The following is a 17,786-nucleotide window of genomic DNA, read 5'->3' as shown; positions in this document are numbered from 1 at the left end:
ATAAGAGGGAAGTTTAGAGCAATACAGGACTACCTCAAGAAACAAGAAAAATCTCAAACAATCTAACCTTATACTTAAAGGAAGTAGAAAAAGAACAAAGCCTGAAGTTAGCAAAAAATAATCAAGATTAGAGTGGAAATAAATGAAATAGAAACTAAAAAAGAAGAAAGAAAAGAAAAATAGAAAACATCAATGAAACCACCAGCTGGCAAACAAGAGCTGGGGGGCACCTGGGTGACACATTTGTTTGAGGATCCAGCTCTTGTTTTCAGTTCAGGTCATGATCTCAGGATTGAGAGATTGAGCCCCGCATTGGGCTTTGCACTCAGTGCAGAGTCTGCTTCAGATTTTCTCTCCCTCTCCCTCTGCTACCACCCTTGGCCCTCCTCCCCACTCACACACATGCGCGCTCTCTCTCTCTCTCTCTCTCTCAAATCTTTTAAAAAAAGAAGAAACTAACAGCTAGTTCTTTGAAAAGATAAGGAAAATTGATAAACCTTTTTAGCTTGACTCATCAAGAAAAAAAAACCTCAATATCAGAAATGAAAGAAGAGAAATAACAGTTACACCACAGAAATACAAAGAATTATAAGAGAATACTATGAAAAATCCTATGCCAACAAATTGGGACAACCTGGAAGAAATGAATAAATTTCTAGAAACACACAATCTTCCAAAACTGAATCAGGAAAAAATAGAAAATTTGAACAGACTGGTTACTAGTAACAAAATTGAATCAGTAATCAAAAACTCCCAACAAACTAAAATCTAGGATCACATGCTTCAGAGGTGAATTCTACCAAGCATTTAAAGAAGAGTTAATACCTATTCTTCTCAAACTATTACAAAAAATAGAAGTGAAAGGAAATTCATTCTACAAAGCCAGCATTACCCTGACACCAAACCAGAAAAAGACACTACAAAAAAAGAAAACTATAAGCAAACATCCCTAATGAACATAGATGCAAAATTCCTCAATAAAATATTAGCAAGCTGAATTCAATGATACATTAAAAGGATCATTTACCACGATCAAGTGGGATTTATTTCAGGGATGAAGGGATGGGTCAGTATTGGCAAATCAGTGTGTTACATCGTATTAACAGGAAGGATAAAAACCATACGATTTTCTCAATAGATTTAGAAAAACCATTTGACAAAATACAATATCTGTTTATGATAAAAATTCTCAACAAAGTAGATTTAGAGGGAATATACTTTAAAATTTAAAAAGGCCATATATGAAAGACCCACAACTAACATCATACTCAATGGTGAAAACAACTTTTCCTCAGATCAAGAACAAGACAAGAATGTCCATTCTTGCCACTTTTATTCAGCATAGTACTGGAAGTCCTAGCTGAGCAGACAAGAAAAAGAAATAAATTCTCAGACAAGAAAAATAAAAGCTCCAAATTGGTAAGGAAGGAGATAATCTCATTATTTGCAGATGATATGATATTATATATAGAATAACCTAAAGACCACCAGAAGTCTATAGAACTGATACATGAAGTCAGTAAAGTTGCAGGATATAAAATTAATATAAAGAGATCTGTTACATTTCTATACACCAATAACAAAGTAGCAGAAAGAGAAATTAAGAAAAGAATCCCACTTATAGTTATACCAAAAATAATAAATTATCTAGGAAATTGAAAGAGGAGAAAGACCTATACTCTGAAAACTAGAAGAAATTATAGAAGAAATTGAAGGTGACACAAATGTAAAGATATGTTCATGAATTGGGAGAATTAATATTGCTGAAATGTCCATACTACTCAAAGCAATCTATAGATTAAATGTAATTCCTTTCAAAGAACAAATAACATTTTTCACAGAATTGGAACAAATCGTCCTAAAATTTGTATGAAGCCACAGGAGATTTTGGATATCCAAAGCAATTTTTAGAATAGCAAAGCTGGAGTCACCACAATCCCAGATTTCAGGATATACTACAAAGCTATGGTAATCAAAACAGTGAGATATTGGCACAAAAACAGATACGTAGATCAATGGAAGAGAATGGAAAGTCCAGAAATAAACCCTTAATTATATGGTCAGTTAACCTGCAACAAAGGGGCTAGAATATACACTCAGGAAAAGACAGTCTTTTCAATAAATGGTGCTGAGAAAACTGGACAGCTACATGCAAAAGAATGAAACTGGGCCATTTTATTACATCATACACAAAAATAAACTCAAAGTAGATTAAAGACTTAAATGTGAGATGTGAAACCATAAAACTCCTAAAAAGAAAACATAAGCAGTAATCTCTTGGACATCACCCTTGCAACATATTTATGGATATGTCTCCTTGAGCAAGGGAAATGAAAGCAAAAATAAACTATCGGGACTACACCAAAATAAAAAGCTTTGGCACAGCAAAGGAAACTACCAACAAAACAAAAAGGCAACCTACTGAATAAGAGAAGATATTTGCAAATGATCTATCTGATAAGGGTTAAGTTAATATCCAGAATATATAAACAACTCAACATCAAACAATCCAATTTTTTTAAATGGGTAGAGGACCTGAAATAGACATTTTTCCAAAGAAGACAGATGACCAACAGACACATGAAAAGATCCTCAACATCACTAATCGTCAAAGAAATGCAAGTCAAAACCACAATAACATAATCACCTCACACTCATGAGGATGGCTATTATCAAAAACAGAACAGAAAACAGCAAGTGTTGGTGAGGATATGGAGATATTGGAACCTTTGTGCACTAATAGCATTTAAAAAAAGAGTAAAATACTTAGGAATATATTTAACCAGGAAAGCATAAAATTTGTATACTGAAAACTGCAAAACACTAAAGGAAATTAAGGCTCAGGTCATGATCTCAGGTTCCTTCCTTAGCAGGGAGTCTGCTTTTCTGCTTGTCCTCCCTCTGCCCCTTCCCCTGCTTATGCTCGCTCACTCTTTCTCTCTCTCTCAAATAAATAAAATCTTTAAAAAAAAAAAAAAAAAGGAGAAGGTGGCCTAAATAAATGGGAAGACATCCATGTTTGTGGATTAGAAGACTTAATATTGTGAAGATGGCAGGCTTACACAGATTATTTTCAGATTCAGTGATAACCCTAACCAAAATTCTAACTGCCATTCCTGCAGAAATTGACAAGCTGATCCTAAGTCATAGAAATCCAAGGGACCTGAAATAGTCAAAACAATCTTGAAAAAGAACAACAAAGTTGGAGGACTCAGTCACAATTTCAAAACTTGCTTCAGAGCTACGGTAATCAAGACAGTATGATACTGGCAAAAGGGTGGACATATAGATCCGTGAAAAGAATTGAGGGTCAGAAATAAACCCTTATACTGATGATGAATTTCTTTTCGACATGGTGGCCAAGATAATTCAAGGGGAAAAATAGTCTTTTCAACAAATGGTGCTGGAACAATTGAATATCCACATGCAAGAAATGAAGTTGGATCCCTACCTCATGCTATATATGAAAATTAACTCAAAATGGACCTATAGCTAAATGTAACAGCTAAAACTATAATACTCTTAGAAGAAACATAGGGATAAAATTTCAAGACCTTAGGTTTGGAAGTAGATTCTTAAAAATGATACCATCAGCACAAGCATCAAAAAAAAAAAAGATAAATTAGATTTCATCAAAGTAAAAACTTTTGTACATCAAAGAACACTCACAAGAAAGTGAAAAGACAACACACAGAATGGGAGAAAGTATTTGCAAATCACACATATGGTAAACCTTTAGTATTTAGATTATATAAAGAGCTCTTACAAATGAACAAAAAGATAACTCATTTTTTAAAGTGGGCAAAAGATTTAAATAGACATTTCTCCAAAGAAGATAAAAAATGGCTGGGGTGCCTGGATGGCTCACCCAGTTAAGCATCTGCCTTTGGCTCAAGTCATGATCCCAGGGTCCTAGGATCGAGCCTTGCATCGGGCTCTCTGCTCAGCAGGGAGTTTGCTTCTCCCTCTCCCTCTGCTCTCTTGTGCTCGCTCTTTCTCCCTAATAAATAAATAAAAATCTTTTTTAAAAAAAGAAGATAAAAAGTGGCCAATGAACACATGAGAAGATGCTAAACATCATTAGTCATTAGGACTATGCAAATCAAAATCACATGACGTACCACTTCAAACCCAGTAGGATGCTTTTTTAAAAAAAAAAATAAGGATAGTGTATAATAAACTATAAGCTAGAATCAAATACTGATACATGCTACAACATGAGTGAATCTTGAAAACACTATGCCAAGTGAAAGAAGCCAGACACAAAGGTAACATATTGTTATGATTCCTTTTCTATGAAATGTCCAGACTAGGCAGTCCATAGACACAGAAAGCAGATTGGCTTTTGTCAGGTCTAGGGAGAAGGACAAAGTAGTGACCGCTAATGAGTAAGTTTCTTAGTGGGGTCATGAAATGCCCTGGAATTAGATAATGGTATTGGCTGCACAAACTCATGAACATATTAAATATTACTGAATCATACACTTTCAATGGTGACTTTTATGGTATTCGAATTATATTTCAATTTAAAATAAAAGTCAAAGTCAAGCTCGACAGTTGCTTTAGCTGGTGAAGGTACTAGCCATACCATTCCAAAGATGAAAGGAAAAACACTGTTAGGGATGTGGATTTAAAAAAACCAACAGGGGTGCCTGAGTGGCTCAGTCAGTTAAGCATCTGCCTTCAGCTCAGGGCCCTGGGATCAAGCCCCGCATCAGGCTCCCTGCTCAGTGGGGAGCCTGCTTCTCCCCTTCCCTTTGCCCCTTCACCCCCCCACACACTCCTGCTTTAATAAAATCTTTTAGAAGAAATAAAAACAAAAACCTCAAATAATCATTATAAGAACTAGAATTTGTTGAATTGTATCCTACAGCTGGAAAACTGTGTAACCCATGATATTGACCACTAGCTGATTTCAGATCTAGTTTCTTAACTCTTCTAAAACAAAGGGATAAAGATGCTTCTAGGGTAACCACCTTAGAAGCAGAAAGAGCTTTTTTTGAACTGTTCCTCTCCTGGCCTGACTTGGAAGGAACAGGTTAGAAGGCAAGGGCATTGTGCCATTAAAAGGTAACATTCTGGAAACGCAAAACAAATCTTTTCCCATATAATATTTCTTCAGATATGCAGGGGAGCCTAAAATGTTGATCCCCCCAGAGCAACTGGCAAGGCCTGAGCTATACAGCTACTGTCCCAGGCAGCAGTCTCCCCTTAACCCCTTGTTTGTAGTCCAAATGTTTCCATTTTCTGTGTGTGTTATGAAAGGAAAGCAGCACTGCTCTTAGGGTCATCTCTTTAAGCTCCTCCCCACCATCTTCGTCATCTCTGCTGAGCACTATTAATTTTCATTGCTTCTCTTAAAACATGTTGATTACTTTTCAGAGACCTGTATAGCAGCAAGTCCAGGGTGTACCTAGCTAGGAAACAGCAGGGTTACCTTGTATAATTGTAGAATGTTTCTATAGAGAGAAAATGCATAATTGTCATATTGTCATTTTCTAAGTACTTACAAATCAAATATTAAATAATTCAGGCCAGAATTTTGTTAGAGATTAATGTCAAACCTTATTGAATTATAAATTCCAGAAACAAGCTTTTGTCTAGTTTTTAAAATCTTCCCTTAACTCTTCTGACACCTCTGTACTTGTTAACAATTTCTGAAAAGTTATGAGTAGCGATGCCATGGTCATTTCTATAGGTTTTTTTTAAGACCTGAGATTTCTCTGCAGAAGAGAATACATTTAGAAGGTCTTCCTGTACCCGCACGTTATACTCTGACTTCACTGGGATCTAGAAGATGTGCCAAGCATTCTCTGTAAGCTGTTTGGAACAAGAAAACAGACAGGAAACCTTGGGTAGTTGAGATGATGTGAATAGATAACAGGGAAGATCTGTGCGAATATTTATCCCTCTGTTTCCATGCTGTCTAGACTATCAGTCTTCCCGTTTGAAATGGCTGGAGTATCTTTTGCTTTAGATGTAACTTTTGACTTCTTTTTTCTTTTATGGATACTTTACCATCTAAATAGTGACCAAGTATCATTTGTAAATTTGTTTCTGTTGGTCTTTGCTAGGAAATATATTTTGCTAGGAACACATTTGCTAAGAATAGATACTAACTGGATGACTCTCTTTTTCTTTTCTTTTTTCTTTTTTTTTTTTTTAGAGACAGAACATGCATGTGTTGGTGGGGAGGGGCAGAGGGGGAGAGGGAGAGCAAGAATCTTAAGCAGATTCCATGTCCAGTGTGGAGCCCAAGGTGGGAATCAGTCTCACAACCCTGAGATCATGACCTGAGCCTAAGTAAAGAATCGGACACTTGACCAACTGAGCCACCCAGGTGCCCATGGATGGCTCTACTTTTGACTTAGTGAATTTAAGAACAATTCTGCTTGCTGACCTAATATCCTGTATATATAAGTAGAAGTAATACTTTATATATTTAAAAGATTCGATTGCTGGCTTTGTTTTACTATTGATAACTTTTAAGGTTTGAAGATGTAATTGTGTTTCACAAATTGGCTCATGTTTATCATGTCTACAAACTTCATTTTGATTTTTTCAGTTTGAGCCTTCATTCTGGATTGGTTCTTATATTTTCTTTATGTTTTTTTTATTATATTATGTTAGTCACCATACAGTTCATCCCTGGTTTCTGATGTAAAGTTCGATGGTTCATCAGTTGCGTATAACACCCAGTGCACCATGCAATACGTGCCCTCCTTACTACCCATCACCAGCCTATCCCATTCCTCCACCCCCCTCCCCTCTGAAGCCCTCAGTTTGTTTCCCAGAGTCCATAGTCTCTCATGCTTCATTCCCCCTTCTGATTAACCCCCCTTTTTTTATCCCTTTCTTCCCCTACCGATCTTCCTAGTTCTTATGTTCCATAGATGAGAGAAATCATATGATAATTGTCTTTCTCTGCTTAACTTACTTCACTTAGCACAATCTCCTCCAGTGCCGTCCATGTTGCTGCAAATGTTGTGTAATCGTTCTTTCTGATGGCTGAGTAATATTCCATTGTATATATGGACCACAACTTCTTAATCCAGTCATCTGTTGAAGGGCATCTCGGCTCCTTCCACTATTTAGCTATTGTGGACAATGCTGCTATTGGTTCTTATATTTTAGTGATGCTCATGCTTAAAGGGTAAATTAGTACTGCTAATAAAATGAGAAAAATCAAGACACATAGAACATTGCTTTTCCAGTAAAGTACTGCCACAGGCCATCAGATACCTGACTTTTAGTTGTAGGGGATCTTGCGGCCTAATTGACCTCTGTTGAACCCTAGGGCTCCTTAGAGCCCCATTAGAAATCACTGCTCTTTTAAAAAATATTTTAGGGGACGCCTGGGTAGCGCAGTCGTTAGGCGACTGCCTTCGGCTCAGGGCGTGATCCTGGCGTTCCAGGATCGAGCCCCACATCGGGCTCCTCCGCTGGGAGCCTGCTTCTTCCTCTCCCGCTCCCCCTGCTTGTGTTCCCTCTCTCGCTGGCTGTCTCTCTCTGTCAAAATAAATAAATAAAATCTTAAAAAAAAAAAATAAAGTTACGAGACTTTTTTAAAATATCCCTAATACTTTTAGAAGTGACATTATATAATAAAATATTTTATATGCTTTCTGTGACCTTTATTTTTGATTAAACTCATAATGTGTTGTTAACCAAATTATCTAGAGGTATGCAGATTGTCGATTGCCCAGGATTTTCCTCATACATTTTTGAAGAATATCATGTAAGTATCCAAGAATTAGGAACATTTTTACTCACTAGTACTAAGGAGCTATAATTTGAAATGTTTTCAGAAAATACTTTGAAAATACTTAAAATGATAGTGGAAGTGACACCTGTGGTTTCATTAAAAGTAAGGTAGAATATTTTAATTACTAATCTTTATTTCCTTTAGGGTTTAATGAAGAAATTCATTCGATGTTCTACGCGTGTAACTGTGGGAACTATTAAAAAATTTTTAAGTTTAAAACTAAAACTTCCAAGTTCTTATGAGGTAAGTTAATAATCTAATCTTGATCATTTTGATAATTCTGATCTGAAATAAAATTCTAACAAAAGAAGTAAAAATTAACTGAAAATGCATTTAATTTTTGTGGAAACTTAGGTTATTTTCATGTTAAAATTTAATTTCGAGAATATTCTATTTAATCTGTATTTTTTATTTTAACATCTGACTAAAACATGCTACTAATGCATTTAGTGGTTTATAATTAGAAGAGATACTTAAATAACTTATATGTTCCCAAAATAAATAATACAGCTGACTAGATTTTTTTAATGCCAACGTGTTTTTTTTTAATGAGAACTTTGAGATCCATTTTTACCAATTCTTGATAGACTTCTTTTTCAGAATGTAAGAACATTGTCGTTTTATGTAAAAGGATTTTGTAAATAATGTTCCCTTAATTGTGTCATATGCAAAAGTGATATTGTTTAGCAGAAGGTAAAACCAACATAATTGCATCTGCATAAATGCAATTTACCAGTTTCCTTACGGAGAGATAAATTGCCCTCAATTTGATCACAGCACAGCTTGTAATGTGTTCAATGTTTAGCGAATGTTTATGATCCTAGGAATATAGATATAATGTAATGAGGAGACATGGCTACCATTTCTCACCTGCCCAAATGGCAGTCTTAACAACTTGTATTAATTTCTCTTCCTCCCCTTTGGGTTCTGATAGTAGCAGCTTCTGAAGAAACGAAAGACTAAGACTAGTTTCCTATATAAACACAGACAACAAAGACACCAAAGGCAACATTAGTTCTTCATTATGTACACTAAGATTAATGTGGACAGTTTATCATAGCAGAAATAAAATAGGATTTGAACATAGGCACTGACAGGTATTAAGTATGTATTTTGAGGAAGCCTCTGATCCTAAATTTATTTAAAAACTCTTAGACAACTAATAATCTATGGATTAAAAATTCTTTCTGTGGTTTGGTCCTACAAATATTAAAACATTTCCAGAAACATTAACTAACTTTTACATTAGGGAAAAAATTGTGAAAGTTAATCAAAGCCCTATGTACTTGGAAAAGTAAAAGATGACAACTTAGATACAACAGTGAAAATAGAAAAAGAAATTGTTTTTATGATTTGGTTTTGTACTTTATTCTCTTCTTACAAAATACCACATGCAGTTTTATTTCCTTACTTTTAAGTGTGACCCATTGAGTTATTTTCTAGTTTCCAGGAAGTTGTTAGAGCTGAGAGGACTATTTCTCTCATCCAGTCTCACTGCTGGCACGTCATGGATCCCTCCATAGAAGCAGACAGCAGGGCAGGAAACTCTGTCCACTGACAGCTCCTTATCTATCCCAATGTAAAGGACTGTTCCTGTGATTTTTAGTAACGTTTACTGGTTCCCCCCTTATTTTCCTGCCTGACACATACGGCGATGTTTTCATGAAATACCTAACAACTGAAGCTTTTGAAACAGCATTGCTAACTGGGGCAAGATAGTTCCATTTTTAAATGACGAAGAAGCAGTGTACCTAACCAGGGATTGCCTCCCAAATCTCTTTACTTCTTTGCTTATGAATTTATTTTACAGGCAAGATTTAAAAAAATAAAATTATCTACTTTGTCCTTTTAAAAATAAAATGTCTAAAAAACGTTTGAGGTCCATGTAAGTCAACATAATCAAAATATCAATATAATTCAGCTAAAAATGTGTCTAATACAATTGGAACACTACTCATTTTAGACTTAAAAGTTCAAAACTCTCTAGTCTCAGTCTAATCAGACATAGAATTACTTAAAACCCATTTTTTTTCCCTTCCCACACTTTAAATTCTATCAGTTTGCCTTTAATACCTAGAGAACTGGAATGTTTTCTTTATAGGGACCTGTGATAAACGTTTAACTATACTTTGTTGAATTGGTAAACCATAGCCACAGTTCCTGGGGCCTTCTTAAGGATTTGTGGGGGGTTGTTTGGTTCCTGCAACTCTAGAGCAAAAGTGAGCTTTGGAAAGCACATCCCTTTTTTGAAGTTCAATGCAAGGTGAGAAGAAGGTCCTGTAAGTATTATTTAAGTTACCAACCAAGCCAAACAGGCCAGAGAGCCTTAGAAGATACAGGCCTAACTGTTCTCTCCACTTAGCTACAGGCAATTACCGGAAATTCTCAAATGCCTTGAAGTCCCCATAAATCTTGTATCCACATTCGTTCCTTTACCCTCTTTGAATACAAACTAATGAGAGGAAAGCAAGTCTAAATCTTGAGAAGGTGAAAGCATTCTGAGAAGTGAATTCATAAGCCAGAGGCGCTATGAGGTCTCCACAGTTCCTTCCCATTCTGTAAGAGACAGTCACAGAAGTCCCTCTAAACCTTTAAGGTTGCACAGAGACATGGACTGAGAAAGCTTACACTGCATGTCAAAATTATGTATATAGACTTGAGTGACAGGTATGTGGGACAAGACAAGCACTGCTTCATGTTGCTTATATCTGAATTGTTAATTATTATGAGATGGACCAGTGCTTTTAATAAAAATATTCAGTGTTCTTTTAAATAATGGTTAATATTTCCATTTTCTTATAACTATTTGAATCTTTTTTGAAATTTGGGGGGAAAATGTAAGACACTAATGAATTTTTTACTTACGTTAATGGATCTGTAACTATTCTTTTTAAAGTTGGACGTGCTGTGCAATGGTGAAATTATGGGGAAGGATCACACTATGGAATTCATCTACATGACAAGATGGCGACTAAGAGGCGAAAACGTAAATTGCTTTTATATTTACCTATGTGTATATTTAGTTATATGCCATTGTGCTACTCATAATAAACAGTATTACTTAGAAACAAACAAAAACTAGCTTGGGAAAGAGAAGAAACTGATTCATTTTACTGTTTATCCGAGCTACTCCATGATAATTGGTCCTAAGTACAAGACCAAGATCTGTGTGAAATGTGGTTTTGTTATATTTAAGGTGAGTTAAAAACACCATCTAAATACGTTCAGAACTCTACTTACCTCAATACAAAGATGGCACTTTTTTTAAAACCCCAATGAAATATGGGAACTTCTAACTATATGGAGTCAAGTGAGGAGACTAAGTTTTGCCCTGATTTGTATGTTGTTTAATGGTTGATATTATTTTTTGGTTGTGGCATAGGGTACAAATAGGGTAGAATCTAGGTAATCTTTTTTTCAGGTACCTCCTTTACGTGAAAGTGTAAAATTGGATCAAAGGGTAAGTGAGTTTGCAGTGGTTTCTGATGTCAGAATTAGATTGTTGTGGCTTAGGCCCTAGGCAATATGAGAGAAATGATGTAAAAGGAGAAAACCTGAGAAAAACTCAAAACACCCAAAAGGAGAATTCTGTATTTTGAACTATACCTTTGCTTAGGGTTAATTAGAAAGTTCAAGCATATCTTATCTGAGTTCTGTGTAACATTGATAGTAGAGAAATCCAAGGAGCTAGGGATTATAAAGCTGATGTATTATCAGTGAGGAATGTAGTAGTAATGCTACCAGAAATTCTCTTTATAATCTGCTTACATGAATACACATTAACTGAGATAGACTGGAAAGTTGTACTAGGTGACTTCCAAGGTCCTCTCAGACATCCAGATTCTGTGGTGTTTATGGTACAGTATGTCATACCTCTAAACTCTGCATAATTTAATCTAATAAGCTAGGTTTTATTACATTTTCTTATGAAAATATAAATTAACTATTAAAAATACAGAATGAAGAAATGTAATCTCACTCAAAGACAGGTAATACAGAATCTGAATGTAATGAGGGTTGCCATGTTACAGTGGTTCAAAAACATACTTCTGTGGAATGTAAACATCTATGGAATTGTTATAAAACCTCAAAAAGTCATTATTGTGTGTTGTATTCAATGGGTAGGAAAATAGGCTGTGTTTTTCAGAAATGTCTAGATATGATATAACAATAAATGAAGCACCTAACATCTAAAGTCAGAATTTTTTTTTCTGAATCCCACTTGGGTAAAGCTTCCTTGTGAGGCTGAATTCTCATGACCAGGAAGAAAAAATTATGGTCTAGTACCAGTCACCAGCTAGTCCTGTGCCCTGGAAGAACTCATTAGCCCTCTCTCAGCCTCATTTTTTAAAAAAACAAATCTAATTATCTTCGTGTTTGGTAAATTACTACCTGCCTTTCTAAGACATTTTATAGTTTTTTTTTAAATGGTTCTACATACATCACCTTCATTGAATCCTTCCAACTAAATGTTTCAGGGACCAAATGCAGATTACAGAGGTGGTCAGTTCTCCCTTACCCAGCACAGCTGGGGCCTAGATACTGTGATATTACATATAATATCATAATATAATTTTAGCTTTCTTTGGTAAGTCATTGGGCATTTTATTATTTGTTAATGATTTTCAAGCGCTATGAATAGGTTTGCCTTAAGGTTGAAGAGATGGAAAAAGTCATCTATCTACTCACTTGTTCTTCTCCCAGTCCCTTCCCACACTGCCAGTTATTTTTAAGTCAAATCATGAAACAGCTAATTTGAAGAAATTGTTGTTAATTGACCATCAGTTAAATCAGTCTTTACTACAATTATATTTCTGGTTACACATATCTGATAGTTTAAATTCCTATGTTGTTTAAGGCGTATTTTAATAAAAATTGGTTGGGAAAATGGTTCAGTACCTTATGATTTTTCATTCATGTAAAAACTAAACCAATAAATAGAAAAATTACATTTTATATTTAGTACAATGGTAAGTAATATATTAGTCAATTTTATTTTTTCAGCATGACAAACCTGTTTTTCGTTTATTCTCCTCCAAACCTGTTTCTAGCCTCAGTCTTTACAATCTCAGTAGTTCCAAGATTTTTAGTTCCATTTTTCCAGTTTCTCAGACCAGAATCCCCGAAGCTGGTCCTGATTAGTTTCTTCTTTCGTCTATCCTTAGCAAATTCTGTGACCTCTCCTATCAGAATCCAGTTATGTCTTACCACCTCCACTTCTGCCACTCTGGGCCCCACTGCTGTCACCATTCTCCAGACGTTCTGAAAAAATCTCCTCCCTGGGCTCTATGCTTCTTCTCCTGCCTCCAGCCAGGGTCTCCCTACTGTCCTGGCCCAGCACAGCAGCCAGAGGGATACTCCGAAAACAAGTTAGAACATGTCCCTTGGGGTGCCTGAGTGGCTTAGTCATTAAGCATCTGCCTTCGGCTCAGGTCATGATCCCAGCGTTCTGGGATCAAGCCCCACATCAGGCTCCCTGCTGAGTGGGAAGTCTGCTTCTCCCTCTCCCACTCCCCCTGCTTGTGTTCCCTCTCTCGCTGCCTCTCTCTCTGTCAAATAAATAAATAAAATCCTTTAAAAAAAAAAAAAAAGAACATGTCACTTCTCTGCTGTCAACTTTCCAGTGACATCGCATACCATTTAGATAAAAACCAAAGTTCTTCCAAGGACCTGTAGATATGGACCCCCATGACTTTTCCCAGACACCTCTGTGGTCTTATTCTTGCTGTCCTTTGGCTCACCACATTCTGGCCCCACTTGCTTCTGTTTCCTCTAACACGCTGGGCTTTCTCCTGCCTCCCTGAGTATCCACCTGAATCATTTTCTTTACCCTCTTCACCCAAAGAATTTTGCTTCTACATCACCTTCTCAGTGAGGCCTCCAACTTTCCTTATAATACCCCACCCCTGCTCCTAGTATGGCACTCTCCCAATCCGTTTTATGTTTGACTGTTTTCTATAGTATTTTTTTCATACCATCTGGCATACTGTGCCACTTAGTTATGTTTATTGTTTATCCCCCAACTCAAATGTAGTCTGAGGACAGGGATGATTATTTGTCCACTGCTGAGTCTCCAGTACCAGAGCAGTGCCTGGTACAACCTCAGTAAGTATTTGTTCATAGAGTAAATCGAATGAAAAGTTCCTTTTATAAGATCATAGTTATGCAAAATATATCCTAAAGATCATCTCATTTATTTGAATCTCCATTTCTCCTTTGTTTTCTCTTAAATTTTAAATTTTTGCTCATGTTCCAACTAATTATGAATTAGAATAGTAATTGGTGAATTCTGACAGTTGGGAGTGAATGGACAAATTAACAATAAAACAGTCATTTCTTGATCAAGCCCCTTCCAGGGTATTTGTGGCAATCACATCCCTCCCCATCTCCACCCTCTGTTGCCAGCAGGATGCCAGGATGTGTGACAGGCTTACATGACTCTGACTACTGTTACTGCTGCCTGGCTGTGGTAGGTCTGGGATCAGCTGGTTTCCTAAACTCATGACCACCTTGTGGTTCTTTTACTTGTTTCTAGTACTTTTTTACATTAAACATTTTGATCCACCTGGGATTTGTTTACCTACATACACATACCTACAATGAAGCTAAGACTCTAAATTATTCTAAGATTTTTTTTTGCCAAAAATGTAATTTATTGATAAGCCATACTTTATCTCAGTGTTTTGAGTTGTCACCGTTATCTGTGCATATGTATCTATACACGTGTATACACAGGTATGTATACACATGTTCCTGGACATTCTATTTTGTTCTTCTGCACATGTCTTACACCTGCACCACGCTACCCAGTTTGTATAGTTTTTATAAAAATCCGATCATATACCATTCCTAATTAAAAGCCCCTCAGTTGTCCATTTTCTTTGGGATAGGTTTGAATCAAGTTCAGACTAATTTATAAGGCAAATAGGCCTTTTAGGTTGCTTTATGATGTTACGGCTAAGCTCATTATTCTTTTAAAAATGGTGTTGGCTAATTTTACCCACTTATTTTTTTCAGATGAACTTGAGAATGGGATTGTGATTGGCATTGGAATAAGTTTTTAGGTTGATATGGCTGAAATTGGCATCTTTGCAGTTTTTTTAGTCTACTCGGGGCCATGAGGGTGGGGGTGTTCTCCTCATCCGTTCCAGGCTCTCCTAGGTCTCTGAGTCAACCCCGTGGCTCTCTTCCCTCTTCGTGCAGGATGCTGCTTCTGCCCCCGGAGTCTTCTGCCTCAGGCAAGGCCACTCTGTGTTCCCATCACCTCCTTACCTTGTCTGACGCCTACACTCCTAGGAAGAATCTTGGAGAAGTCTGTTTGGCCTCTGTTTCTCCAGAGCAGCAGCCCATCTTCCTGAGCCCCACAGCATATCTGCCTCTTTCCTCTTCTTTATCCTGGGGCAGTTCCACTGAAGGCTCAGCCTGTTTTCTGTAGTCTTGCACATTCTGGATTTTATCTGTAGGAATCAAATATTTTTACAGTTAGCTAACTCTTAGAGATTTTTCAGTTCATAATAATAGTGCTACCTGAAGATGTTATACTCAAGACTGGTGTTCATCTTTGGATTAATGGGAGAAAATGTACCTTTTCTTAAAACCAGTGCTTCTCAAATTTTAATGTGAATAGAAATCACCTGGGGATCTTGGTAAAATACAGATTTGACTCAGTAGGTCTGGGGTGGGGCCCAAGAGTCTGCATTTCTAACAAGTTCCCAGGAGATGCCAGTGCATCTAATCTTTGGACCATCTTTTGAGTGACAGGATTTTAGGAAATGTGATCCATAACCATTGGCTTACCCTGTGGCTTCCACATCTGTAAATTCAGGGTGTAGAATTACAGAATTAGATCTCAGTCTGGAAGGGACTTAGTTATTTAGACTAATCATCAATAATACATGATCCTCTTTATAATATCCATGCAGTGTTCATCACATTTTTGAAACATAAATTTCAGGAATCATATGTACTGTTCTGCAACTTCTTTTTCCTCATTTGATATGTCATATGGAGAATCAACAAACTCGATATAATTCTTTGTAACAGGTTGATAGTATTCCATTTGTGGAATAATCTGATTAACACACTCTTTTAGTGGAAATTTAGACTTTTTCAAGTTTTTTAACATCACAAGCAATGCTAGATTCCAGTACATATATCCTTTTGCACGTGTGCAAGCTTATTCATTAGCTAGATTCCAGATGTGGATTTAAAACAAAGTGTGCATGTTTTGATAGATACAAATTACCCCCTTAAAAGATTTTAGCAGTATATAATTCTGCCAGTAATGTATGAGTGCGCCCATTTTCTGACATCTTCACCAACACTAAACATTATCAATTTTGTATTTCTTCTGTGAAGTTTCTTTTCCTATCCATTGCCTTGCTGCTCTTTTTCCATTACGATGTTTGTCTTTTTCTTACTAACTTCTAGGAGCTCTTTGTGTATTCTGGATTCTAAAATCTTTGGTTATATGTGTTGTAGCTCTTTCCTCCCAGTTGTGTTCTGCTTCCTAGTTTTTTTGTTGTTGTTGTTTTTAAGATTTCTTTGTTGAGAAAGAGAGAGAGAGAAAGAGCATGAGCCAGGGGAGGGACCGAGGGAGAAAGAGACTCCCCTCTGAGCAGGAGTCCAGATGCAGGGCCTGATCCCAGGACCCCAGGATCATGATCTGAGCCGAAGGCAGAGGCTTAACCAACTAGCCCCCCCCCAGGCGCCCCTCTGCTTCCTGGTTTTGACTCGTTTTTTTGTTTTGTTTTTTTTTTATCCTTAAAATTTGAGTGAGATACCTGTCTTGAAATTTTTCAGTAAGAATGAAATATTATAAAGTACCTAGCGGAATGCCTGACATAGTAAATGTTAGTGAGTTTATGAAGGGCTTATGTATGTTACATTTTGTTATTATTGTAATTCTCACCTAACTTCCTCTCATCCCTGGGAGCTTACTGTTAATGTTTTTCCATTTGGCCTCAGCTTTCATCATGAGCTCACATTCTTCCTGCTCACCTTTTCTCGGGTAGGTTGAGTACTAACTCTCAGTACAGCCCCTCCTTCCCGGGTGATGCCGGTTGGTTTTGTCTCTTCTAGCAACTCCCTGCCCAGACCTACCTGAAGTTACTGCACCACATCTGTCTCGCTTTGCTTTATCTGCATTATCAAGCAATTTTAGGAAAAGCAAACATCCTTCTTGACTGATACCAAAGAGATGAATAATCACTTAGTGAAATAGCCTCTTTCACCTTAACTCTTCACTCTTAAATGCTGTTTGGGACTGGCGTTGAGGACTTGCGAAGTCTGATAGGCCAGAGCTTGGGGAGTCTTCAGAGAGAAAAGGAAAGGTTGCTAAGGAGAGCAGTGCTCAGCATGCCTTATAGCATGTTGATGGGTCCGGTACAGAAAGTCAAGAACTCACTCCTGGAAAAAATAGCTAGTCTTTTGGGGAAATGGGAAATGTCTAAAATTTTAATTAAAAGGCTACCAATACATTTGTTTTAAGCATTCCTTCCCTTGGTATTCTTCCAGAGTATACTTTTCTTAAAAGCTGCTTGCTCTAGGATGTTAGATTTATGCTGGTTAATTTACACCTATTTTTTATGTATTTTTTCCCCATTTTGAAGAGGCATGCAATGTTGAATTCATATATATGTAATTTTTAAGTACATATTTCATTGTTTATAATCATGTTACAATTAAAATAATGTTCATGTTTAGTAAGTATTTAGCTCAACATTGAAAAATCAAGATTTGGGAATGATCTTTTTTTTAATATGAATGGTTAAACTGTTAAAAGTTAGTGGGTTTACAACTGAATCTACTCAATAGTTTAAAATGTGTTCATTCATTGATTTACTCATGAAACATTTTTTTGAGAAGCTGCTGTGTGTGCCATTTCTGGGCCTTAGTTATTAAGACTATACATATGAATAAGATAAAGACTCAAGGAGCTCGTATTCTCACACTATTAAAATAGACATGGAGACTAAAAATCTAATCTGAGCAATATAAAGAACCTAACCTAAAACAGAAA

General features: G+C 36.5%; 1 protein-coding gene across 7 annotated transcripts in view; it reads left to right on the top strand.

The window, feature by feature from the left end:
- PCGF5 (polycomb group ring finger 5) overlaps nucleotides 1–17,786 on the top strand; it is a 118,566-nt gene that overhangs the window by 88,823 nt on the left and 11,957 nt on the right. For all 7 annotated transcript variants that reach the window (XM_026481641.4, XM_026481643.4, XM_048218747.2 and 4 more), the window contains exons 7-8: nucleotides 7,910–8,008; nucleotides 10,662–10,751. In XM_026481641.4, coding sequence (XP_026337426.1) covers nucleotides 7,910–8,008; nucleotides 10,662–10,751 — 189 coding nt within the window. The remainder of the gene's footprint in view (nucleotides 1–7,909; nucleotides 8,009–10,661; nucleotides 10,752–17,786) is intronic.

The sequence above is a fragment of the Ursus arctos genome, unplaced genomic scaffold, assembly GCF_023065955.2.
Source record: "Ursus arctos isolate Adak ecotype North America unplaced genomic scaffold, UrsArc2.0 scaffold_7, whole genome shotgun sequence".
NCBI classification, from domain to species: Eukaryota; Metazoa; Chordata; class Mammalia; order Carnivora; family Ursidae; genus Ursus; species Ursus arctos.
The sequence above is the reverse complement of the archived record's forward strand: the minus strand, read 5'-3'. Positions and strand labels throughout refer to the sequence as shown.